The following is a 12,246-nucleotide window of genomic DNA, read 5'->3' as shown; positions in this document are numbered from 1 at the left end:
TGTCCAATGGGAGTGATGAATTACTCAGAACTTCCGGTTATCTTTACCGCTAAAAAATTTTGATCACCTGATTGGACAAATTTGTCCAATAAGAAATAACGCGGGAATAAATATTTTTTTAAATCAAAAAAATTTACCATTCTCTTTCTTTTATTCTATAATTTATTTATTTATTATTATACTCCTATATTTATTTAGAATTAATAAAAAATAATAGAAATAGATAATAATAACATAATAATTATTATTATTAATATTATTATTATTATTATTATTATTATTTCCTATTATTATTATTACCTATTATTATTATTGCCAAAATAATAATTATTAATTAATTATAGATATATTTTTTATAAATTAATTTTTTACTATTTCAGTAAATTGTAATTATTTAAAAATATTTTTGGTAACTTAAAGATAAAACTATTTTAATTATTCTTACATAAAAAATTTATTTATTATTTATTACTTTTCAAAGTTAATTTAATTAAAAATAAAAAAATTATTGTTTAATTAATTTTATTGTAAATTAATTTATAATTGTTTCTAAATTTAAATATTTAAGACAATAATAAATAAAATTCGTAATGTTTGCAAAATAAAGAAATTTTATTTTTACATTAAAAAATTCATTATATTTTTGTAACTATATTATTATAGTCTTTGAAATTCATTTTCAATTAAAATAAATTTATAAATTCAATTATTGAATATGATTTATAAATATAAAAAAGAGGATTTTAATTAATCTTTCATTCAGTAAAGAAATTTAAAAGTACTAAATAATATTATATTACAATAATCAAATATTAAAAAATATAAATAAATAATAAAATAATAATTAAGAAAAATTTCAAAAATTTTAATTTATAACACTCAAATAATAAATTTGAAAAGCCTGAAAATGTTTCTAGAAAATAAAAAAATTGTTATTAATTTAATTAAATGAATTTTAAATTATGATTCCAAAATTTAAAATTATTAATACATTTTATAGTGAATTAAACATGTATTTAGAAAAAATTGTATATGTAATTTACAGGTAAACGTGCCAATACTTTTTGTTTTATAGAATCATTTCATAATATCATGAACTCTACAAAAAGGAAATATTTGACAATTTAATTAAATTATAGAAATATGAATTTTTCGCACAAAAATTCCGCTAATTGTATTGTATTCGCTACAATTAATGATATATTTACAGAAATTATTATTTTCGTTAATAATTTAAAAATAACAAATATATATTTCAATATATATTCATAAATTGAATTCTTAATTACGCCGTCGTCGTACTCTTGATATTCTCCAAGCATTTGGTTCTTCATATTTATTATACAATGGTTCAAGTCTCTGGTTCTTCTTAAATTTACTCAATTTCGCTGGATCGCTAAATTTGAAAAATGCCGGCGCATATTCTACTAGCCATTTTGGATCGATTGTTGTGACCTCACGCATATATTCTTTTGTCGTTTGCACTAATTCATGATAAATTACCTGTAAAGTAAAATTTCCATAAATTAAAATCAATTTATCATTATTAGTAAGATAGACAAATTTTATCGCATATTAGAAAAAATAAAACAACGAATATATTTGAAAAATAGGAAGTAGAAGAAATTTATAACTAAAGGAAAAAATATTTAATTATTCTTTTCTGTATAAAAGTAATTTTTCGTACCCATTCTGGTTGTCTGTTGAACAGAGCACTGCTAGGATGAATGTAAACGACTTGGCTGTCGACTAAAGTTCTATATCCTTCTTGTGGATCTTTTTTCGCAGCATTTCTAAAGAATCCAGAGCAAATTGCCTTTTGAACTCGAACCGTATTTTTACTTGCCGAGACGACATCTAATTTATGCCTATCCATAATTCCTAATAATTGCTTACGCACATCTTGTGCACGCTTAAGCGTTCGTATTTGTACGAAATTTTCATAACACCAGGCATTACTGAACTTATTGTTTCTCCATGAATTATAAACTGCTAATAGAGTTAAATGATCACCTTCAGCCTGATTGAATTTTGCTTTCTTCTGATCAGCCAACGCTTGCTTATCTTTTGGTCTGAAAAAAAAATTATTCATGTAAATATTTTAAACTCAAAATTAACAGAATAATAAAATAGAAAATACAATTCTTCCTCTATGAGAAGCAATTTTAATTTAATTAATTTCATGAATTTTATTTAATTAATTTTATGAATTTAATTTAATTAATTTAATGTATTTAATTTAATTTAATTAATTTCATTAATAACAAGAAAATAGAATAAAATGAAAAAAGTGAATAATTGTAAAAATACACACCTGTAGAAAACATTTTGTACAGACAACATACTGACAATGGTTAAAATTTCTTCAGAACATTGTAAATGTACGCTCATAATTAACATTTTCGATAAATTCGGCTCCAAGGGAAATTCGGCCATTCTCCTCCCCAATCTCGTTAAAAGACCCTCATTATCAAGGGCACTTAAACTGTGCAACGATTCCAATGCCATAATGAGCGATTCAACTGGCGGTGCATCCATAAAATCGAAATGAAGTAAATCATTAATACCCATTGTTTTTAATTGTAAAACAGTTGTAGCGAGATTTGTGCGTTGAATTTCGGGCACTGGCGTTGGCAGCATTTCATCTCTGTACGCTCTCTCGGTATAAAGACGATAACATTTTCCTGGACCCGTTCTTCCGGCTCTGCCTGCGCGTTGTTTCGCTGCAGCTTGACTAATTGGTGTCACATTAAGACTGTCCATTCCTGTTTTTGAATTATAGACTTTCTGCTTGACAAAGCCGGGATCGACAACATAGTAAATTCCATCGACAGTTAAACTTGTCTCAGCGATATTTGTCGCTATTACAACTTTACGTGAACCAGGTGGTGCGGGTTCGAAAATTCTTGTCTGCATTTCCGATGGCAATGCCGAATAAACGGGTAGAATTATCAATTCCGGCACATCCTTGCCCAATGATTTCATGCGCTCGTAAAGAATCTCGCAGGCAGTATCAATCTCCTCTTGACCGGTTAAAAATAAAAGTATATCGCCGGGCGGTTCACGCAAATGAATTTGCATAACTGTTATTAATGAGGCGTCCAAATAATCAGTCTCTGCCTCCTTCGTGTACATAATCTAAATAAAAAGAATTAAATAATCAATTGTAAATAAAATAAATATAAATTATTATATTATAAATAATAAATTAAATAATGTAAATAAATTAAATAATTAAACAACCAATAATTGTAAATGTACTAAATAATATTTTATAATAAATAATTCAAAGTCGTCACAAAAATTTTATTCTTTTCCCTGATTTGCAGACAAAAATTTGACTTTTTCCCTGACTCTATAAAATATTCTGATTCACTCTAAAAATTATTTTAGATACACAAAAAAGTTTGTAATACATATTTATTTGTGAATATCTGTGAATTGTAAAATTATTCGAAACATCAATTGTTTATTTAGATAAATATTTCATCATTATTATTATTTTTCCACATGAATTAAAAATTTCAATCATTTTGAAAGTCAATAATTTGTAAAATAGCTACTGCAACTTCTCCAAAATTATTTTTAATATTTCAATTCAATTATTTTCTGGAATTCTTAATTTTAATTAAAATTTCTTCTCTTAATCAATTATTTTTAGTTTTGAAAATTCAATTCCAATATTCAACACAATTTTTATAAAATTTCACGAAAAGATTCAATTATTTCCTAAAAATTTGTTAAAAAATTTTCGACTGAAGTCAATTATTTTCTAAAATTTTAATAAAATTCTTCGAAACAATCCAATTATTTTTAAATAAATAGTAAAGTTATTCGCAAGAATTGAATTATTTTCATATGTAATAAAATTCTTTTCAATACAATTTTACTAAAATTTCTCTAAAGGATTCAATAATTTTCATTAATAATAAATTTCTTATCATGAATTCAATTATTTTCAAAAGTTGTAATAAAATTCTTGGAAAAAATTGAATTATTTCCAAAAATTTGTTAGAAAATTCAATGATCAAGTTTTTTATTACAATTATTCATATACACGCGATTATTTTAAAAAGTTAAAAGAAATTCTTTGTAAAATTTAAATATTTTTATAATTTTCAATTAAAATTGTTAAAAAAAACTATTATTTTCAACAACTTCTTCAAAAAAATTAAATTATTTATGAAAACAATTCAAATGAATTTAATTTCCTATCAATAATTTTAATAAAATTCAATAATAAAGTTATTAATTACAAATATTAATAAACCCGATTATTTTGAAAATTTGAAAGAAATTTTTCATAAAATTCAAATAAATTGCAAAATTTTTAGTTCTCGAAAAAATCAATTATTTTCAAAAATTTTGATAAATTCTTCGAAAGAATTCAGTTATTTTCAAAATTTTTGATAAAATTCTCCGTTAGATTTCAATGACTGTCAATACATTAATATTAAAAAAAATTCAAAACATTTAAAAAAAAATTATTGAAAAAAGGAAACAAAAAAGAAAAAAAAATTGAAAGAAATTAAGAATTTGTTACCTCAACTTCGAATGTTCTGCCGGGAATGGTAAAAATTGGTGCCTCGAAGAAATATTGAGAGAATTTCACAGCATCCAAGGTAGCACTGGTTACAATAAGTTTTAATTCTGGTCTTCGGCCGACAGCTTGTTTTAAAAGTCCAAATAAAACGTCGGTATGTATTGTCCGTTCATGAGCTTCGTCCAACATAATAACGGAATACGTTTTCAAGTCGAGATCCATGAGGCATTCTCTCAATAACATACCATCTGTCATGTACTTTATTTTTGTCTCTGGACCAGTGCAATCTTCGAAACGAATTGTGTAACCAACTTCCTGACCCATACGACATCCGAATTCTTCAGCCACTCGTTTCGCTACCGAAACTGCTGCTATACGCCTTTATTGAAAAATAGAAAATTATACATAAGTTATAAATTTCAACAGTTAATTAAATTATCTACTAATAGTTAATAACTAAGTTAATTTAATTATCAACTTAATAATTATTACTAATAATCGACAAAAATAACTCAATTAAAATGTAAAATTAAAATAAAACGTTTTTTAACTGGAATTTTTCACTTTTAAATAAAAGTTTCATTTGATATAATTAAATAAAATAAATAAAACAAAATGGAAGAAATAAATGAAGTTAGACTGTGTGTAAAAATACCTGGGTTGTGTGCAACCAATTTTTCCACGAGCAGTGAAACCAGCTTCCGCTAAGTATTGAGTTATTTGCGTTGTTTTTCCCGAACCCGTTTCTCCAATAACTATGAGAATTTGATTATCGGTCACTGCCTTTACTAAATCATCACGTAATTTATAAATTGGCAAAGACTGACGCTGCTCCAATAATGTTAAATTCGTTTTCTTTCCAAACGATGATTTTTTACCGCCAATTACGTGCTTTTTCCATTCCGGTAAATCTTGCGTTTGAAGACCAATACCTCGAGCGTTAGCTGCCATCGATCGACTTTCAGCTGAAAATTACAAATAAAAGTTAACAAACTAATTGCAAATAGTTCATAATACAAAAACTATCAATACTTTATCAATTAACAATAAATTATCATAAAAGTAAATCAATAATTGTACAAATTTAAAATTCTAATTATTAGATATTAACAATTATATTAGATTTTATTTATTAAAATAAATAATGCTATATTAAAAAAATAAAAAAGAATTTTTAATAAAAAGAATTATTTTTACCATCTGGCAAGGGATCAATCCAATTTTTATGACTTCCCGTTGGTGCTGAATCCATTTCTTGCTCTCTTTGCAGCATTTTTTGTTCCCGCCTTTCTTTTGCTAATGCACTTTGCATCATCGCAGCTTGTGCCAAAGATCCATCAGGATTTTTGACAATTCTCACTGGACTCAAGTCACCCAAACTTCTACCATGACCCTGTAAAAAGGGTGGTTCCTCTTCAACCAATTCAATTTCTATGTCCTCATCTTCATCATCGTCACGTGGTAAAAGTCCTGTTTCCATATCGAATTCCGGTAGTTCGCTCCTGCAAATTTAAAAAGTCATAATTATAAAGTAAATATTTCATTAATTTATTTATTTAGAAGAAATTCTATTTAATTTTCATTGCTAATTAATTCTTACGCAAAATTATTATTTATAATTATACAATTTGCAAACCGGAAATTATTACAAAAAGGAATAATCGTGTTTTTTAAATAGATAAATTAATAAGATACAGAAATATTATTTTAATTATTTTAGCTATTATTTTATGTCCCTAAAATATTTTTAATTAAAACTATAAATTAAATTTTTCATAACTATAAAACATGAAGATATCAATAACTCCGAGTCTTCGACTCTAAGTCATCGATTTCTTCATGTTTTATAATAATTAAAGAAGGCCCAGTGATAAAATCATTTATTGAAAATGTATTCAAAATAATTGAATTCCCTGCGAAGAATTTTATTATTGACTAAAATAATTGAATTAGTTGAAAATAATAGAGTTTCTTTAATAATTTTAATGGGAAATTTTCAAAGTACATGAATTTTATTAAGAATTTCTTTCAAGTTTTTTAAATAATCGTATTTTTTAATAATTGAAATTAAACATTTAATTATTAAATTTTATTAAAATTTAAAAAAAAATTTAATTGATTAAAAAAATTTTACTAAAATATTGAAATCAAATTGAATGCTTTTAAAGAATAGATACTTAAATTCTTTTAAACAATTTCATTAGAGCTTTTCTAAATAATTAAATTCTTTTGAAAAATTTTCTTCAAGTTTTTTGTAAGTAATGTATCTAGTTTTTTTTTAAATAATTTTAATTGAAAACTTTGAAAATAATTAAATTAAATAAACAATGTTCTTCAACTTTTTAAAATAATCATGTCTGTTCATATTTACAATTAAAAATTTGATTATTGAGTTTTATTGAGATTGTATTAAAACTAATTGAATTCCCAAGAATTAAAAAATTTTTGAACAGAATTGAATTTTCGCAAAGACTTTTATTACTTTTGAAAATAATTGAATTTCTGCAATAATTTCTATCTTCTCCAAAATTCAATTTTTTTTTCGTGTTTTTAACTAAAATTCTTCTATAAATCCATTATTTTTAATATTTTTTCAAAAAGTTCTTTGATAATTTTCAAATTCATTTGTTTATAATTCAATTTTACAAAAGTTTAATTATTCGAAAATTCTTCAATTAAATGTATATTAGAAAATAAAAACTTTAAATAATTAAAAAAATAATCCACAATTAAAGTTTCTCAAAAAAAATTAATTCCACAGAATTGTTAGTTAAAAATATGAAAAATTCAAATTTTGAAAGATTATAATTGGCAACCTTTTCAAAATTCAATTATTTCTAGAATTTTAACTGAAATTCATTTTCAAATCTATTTTTACTAGAAAATTCTAAGAGAATTCAATTATTTAAATACAAAAATTAAATAATTTATTGAATAATTGAATGTTTCTTAAAATTGAATTCTTTGGATGAATTTTAATAAAAAATTTTAAGAATAATTAAATTTTTCGATAAAATTCGATTAAAATTGTATTAAAAATAATTTAAATTCTGCAATGAGTTTTATTATTTATGAAAATAATTGAATCTTGTAAAAATTTTATTATAATAATTGAATAAATTGAAAATAATTGAATTATTACGAAGAAATTTATAAAAAATTTGTAAATAATTGAATTTCTGTGAAATTTTTATTATTTTACGAAAATAATTAAATGTTTGCGTAGAATTTTATTAAAAAAAATTTAAATAGGTAATTGAATTCTTTTGGAAAATTTTATTAAAACAGTAGATATTGAAAATCACTGAATTGAGGAAAATAATTGAAAATGATTGAAAATAATTCAAATCATTGAAATTTTGCCAAGAATTGTATTAAAATTTTTGAAAATAATTGAATTTCGGAAAAGAATTTTATTATTTATAAAGATAATTGAAATTCGGACGAGAATTTTAAAAAAAATTTTGAACAAATTGAATTTCTGCGAACAATTTTATTACTTTTGAATATAATTAAATTTCTGCAATCATTTGTAATTTCTTTAAAGTTCTTTCAATTATATCGTACAATTTACGAACCTTTCGTCCTTTTTCAATTAAATTACGGACCTTTTTTTTTAAAAAAAACTAACTTTTACGGACTTCAAGTAAATTTACGGACTTAGTTCGAGCCCTGAAATTGCGTCAAGTTTAGAAAAAATTATAAACATTGAAATTGTTTAATTGTCTTTTTGCTTTTAAGACGATCAGTAATTTTCATCAAAAAATTTCGTTAATTTGAACGTTTAGAACATAATATTTTAATGATAAATAGAATTTCCAAATCGATGAAAGGCAAAAAACGATGAAAATAGGTCAAATAAGTGACGAATAATTTACCTATCAATGCAATTTGCTGCAAGCATTTGTTTAATTTCCCATTTCTCAGGTGATGATAGTCTTTGCACTCGTTTTCTAGAATACGTCTCGTCCTCGTCATCATTCGCCTGTAGTTCCAAGAGAGATGTAGGACGATCAGGATTCCTCAAATGTTTCTCATCCTCCTCGGTTCTTGTTACATTTATCACTGGATTGAGATCACGTCCCGTATCTTGATCAACATCCTTCATACTCAATGACACTTTCTGTCCGCTTATACTGAGAACCTTAACGAGTACTTTCTGACCACGTGACACAACATCACTTGCGCTTGCAACACGACCTTCTCTTCTTAATTGTGAAATATGAACAAGACCCTCCCAACGACGTTTCAATGATTCAAGTTGAACGAAACAGCCAAAAGGCACAATATTCGCCACTTTACCGGGATAAATTTTCCCAATTTCCGGATCAATTGATAATTCTTCAGTGGAACGTGATCTTGAACGTTCACCATCTTTTTTCGTTCGTCTCGATTCTTTATTGCGATCGTCTGCTCTTGATTTTCTATTGGCAGAACGTGAACGTTTACGTTCCCGTGATCTGTGTCTTCTTCTTTCTCGTGATGTATTTTCTCGCCTATTGTCCCGTGATCTGGATCGCCTGCGTGATCGGGAATTTGAACGTGAACGTCGTCGAGAACGAGAATTTGATATTGAACGTCGTCGGGAACGTGAATTTGATCTTGATCTATGACGTGAACGAGATCTACCTTTGTGTCTCTTTTGTTTTTGATTGGGTGATCTTGATCTATTTCTTTTGAGATCTCGTGAGCGACTTCTTTTCCTCTCGCTTTTATTTTCATTTAATTCACTATTAGTGTTATTATTTTTTAAGCTGGATGGTGCAAATGCTTCTAATGACGCCATTGCCTGGTTAATAATATCATCATCATCATCATCATTAGAAATTTTTTCATCTGGCCTTTCATTTGGTAGTGCTAAGCCGGGAAATTTTGTTGATAATTCATCTTTTCTCGATTTTGCTGGTGGTGATGCTTGTGCAGGTGTTGGTTTCATGTGTTTTATTATTCTTAACAGATTTTGTACAAAGGAATCCTAAAATTGAAATTTTTCAAGTTAATAAATTTTTCCTTTGAAACTAGAGAAGTGTATAAAAACAGGGTTGCCACAAAAATTTTATTTTTCCTTGATTTACAGACAAAACTTTGACTTTTTCCCTGACCTTAAAGAATATTTTGATTCACTTTAAAAATTATTATGATACTCAAAAAAATTTACTACTATATTTATTTACGAATATTTTTAATTGTAAAATTATTTTCTTCAAAATAAATGAGTTTTTGGGTTGAATATTGTTATTTATGAAAATAATTGAATTTTGCAATGAATTTTATTATTCTTGAATATAATTGAATTTTGACGAATAATTTTGCTATTTATAAAGATAATTAAAATGTTAAAGAGAATTTTTTTTTTAATTTTTAAAAATAATAATTGAATTTCTGAAAAGAATTTTGATATTAAAATTAAAATTGAAATTAAAATTAAAAAAAAATACTTCATTAAATGACTTTTCCCTGACCTGTGGCAACCCTGAAAAATATTTGTTTACTCACAGAAAATTCCGCTCCATTTTCATTCAATACTTTTTTAAAGCCTTCAAAAGTACTATTCTTTTCCGATAAATGAATTATAAATTCAGCTGAAATTAATAAATACAAAGATTATTAATTTTATTAACGTATAGAATAAATACAAATCTTTGTTAAATAATAAACAATAACAAAGAAATTAAATAATTTAAATAAATCAGATATGTAAACGTTTGTTTTATAATTATTTTAACTCGTTTTGGAGTATAAACGAAGTTCTATTAAATTTTTATACTTTTATTAATTACAATAATTATAATTATAATAATTAATAATTATAATTAAGCCCTTATAGCATCTAATCCCTTAATTAATAATAATAAATTATTATTATATCAATAATAATTCATTGTAATAATTTTAATTAATATTATATTTTTATTTATTTTTATAATTTATTATTGTAAAGAGTACGTAAAATTGTATTTTAAAGTTAATATTTGATAATTTTGTATACGTTGTAAATAGAAAATGTGACTTTGAAACAAATCGTGCATTTAACGTTCAAAACAATTCATGACAATCACAATTTAATTATTTTTAAAGTAATGATTGCGATAATAAATTATAATTGTGATTGTAAAACAAATTGAATATTAATAAAATGAATATTTTTTTGTTTAAAAAGAAATGGGAAAAGTAAAATAAAAAGTAAATTTAATAAATTAGGTTATGAGCGTTACTTACCTAAATCTTTATCATTAATTCCTAAATGATTTTCTAATTCTGTACATATTTTTGATACGAGAGACAAATGCTCTAATTTTGCTACTTCGTCTACTTCCATATTTAATAATTATTTAAATACGCATTTATTTATTATTTTATTATTTTAAACAAAAGGCAATGCACCACTTCTTCAAGCATCACACACACAGTCATAATAAACAGATCAGGAAACTGCTACATTCAAGAAAGTAAATAAAGTCTCGCATTTTAAAGAGAACATTGTTTCATAAAATTGTCACCACATATTGAGCGCTACAATCGGAAAGTGTATCTATTACGTAGATTTACCGATATTTACGAGTTAACAATAATCGATTAGTATTATTCGATTGTTTTCGATTATTCGTTACCCCTTCCCTGGCGTCTTTTGTCACACTTTCTCATTGGTTAGCTCTCATCCAATGGGATACAGTCTAAACGGAATCATCGACGGCGGAACGACGAGCAGCGTCAGTATTTGTTCGGAGCTCGACGGGGTAAGTAGAGGTAAACATGGAAAATTGCAGACTGTTATTATCGAGTCTATTTGTTGTCTATTCATTTCGCTGTTTCTAATTTTCGTTCTCTATTCAATCTATTAGTATCATAATACTTTCAAGTCGTGTTTTCTTTATTCTATAGATTTATATTCATAAACGTAAAGTAAATCAGAAAGCCTCTACTTTACCCTTTCGACTCTGAATTCTATTAATATTAATTTGATAAATTCGTGGCCGAATCGTAAAGTCTCTTTTTATTTTTCGTCTCATAAAAGTTTGTAATTTTTTTCCCCGGTTGAGAAGTTGTGAATTCTAATTCGTGTGAACTTGTTGTTGACAAAATTTTAATATATTCGGTAAAAAGTCGATTATTTTATTCTTCGAATATCGTACTGCTGAAATAACCGTTATTTTAAAAATGTTTAACCGTTTGTAAAGTAAAATCTAATTGTTGGTCAACTTCAGTTGATTGCAGACAGATGGCGCGCAAGTAGACTTCACAGAAGTCAAGAACGCGTGTGATTGGTGGAAAACTCGCCAGTGTCATTGTAACAAAATGGCGTCGAAATAGTTGTTTCTAAACATTGTTATTCTTACATTTTTCTGTATTTAAAAGTGATAATTTAACAAAAAATGTGCGCGTTTCGTGATTTGTAAAGTACTCCGGTTATAACGTATATTAACATATATGGGAAATAGAGTAAAATTTGTTATTTTTCTGAGCTAATGTATAATTATTGTATACGCGATATGTGGACAATTCCTGTCGGTGTCACTTGCATAAATTCACATTTCTTCTATTAATCAAAGTATTTTTAATAAATATTAAAAATTATTCTTTAAATTCTCGTGACGTGTGGTTTATATAATTTCTTTCGTTAAATTGGCGTATTTTATCGTGTGTTTGTGAGTGAGTGTTTTCATCGAAAAAAGATCAGAATGGAGAGAAGAATAAGATCATCG

The 12,246-nt window shown here is 25.3% G+C and overlaps 1 protein-coding gene across 1 annotated transcript; it reads right to left on the bottom strand.

Moving 5' to 3' along the window:
• Positions 1-999: 999 nt before the first annotated feature.
• On the bottom strand, positions 1,000-10,958 carry LOC122512199 (ATP-dependent RNA helicase DHX8). The gene is made up of 9 exons (XM_043627911.1): positions 10,763-10,958; positions 10,040-10,125; positions 8,422-9,518; positions 5,741-6,045; positions 5,199-5,508; positions 4,544-4,922; positions 2,315-3,138; positions 1,688-2,072; positions 1,000-1,503 (listed from the first exon to the last, which is right to left on the bottom strand). Exons 1-9 carry the CDS (start codon positions 10,860-10,862, stop codon positions 1,282-1,284), a joined length of 3,708 nt encoding a protein of 1,235 aa, XP_043483846.1. The 5' UTR covers positions 10,863-10,958; the 3' UTR covers positions 1,000-1,281.
• Between the last annotated feature and the right edge of the window lie 1,288 nt (positions 10,959-12,246).

This window comes from Leptopilina heterotoma, unplaced genomic scaffold (genome assembly GCF_015476425.1).
Source record: "Leptopilina heterotoma isolate Lh14 unplaced genomic scaffold, ASM1547642v1 Lhet_95, whole genome shotgun sequence".
NCBI classification, from domain to species: Eukaryota; Metazoa; Arthropoda; class Insecta; order Hymenoptera; family Figitidae; genus Leptopilina; species Leptopilina heterotoma.
The sequence above is the reverse complement of the archived record's forward strand: the minus strand, read 5'-3'. Positions and strand labels throughout refer to the sequence as shown.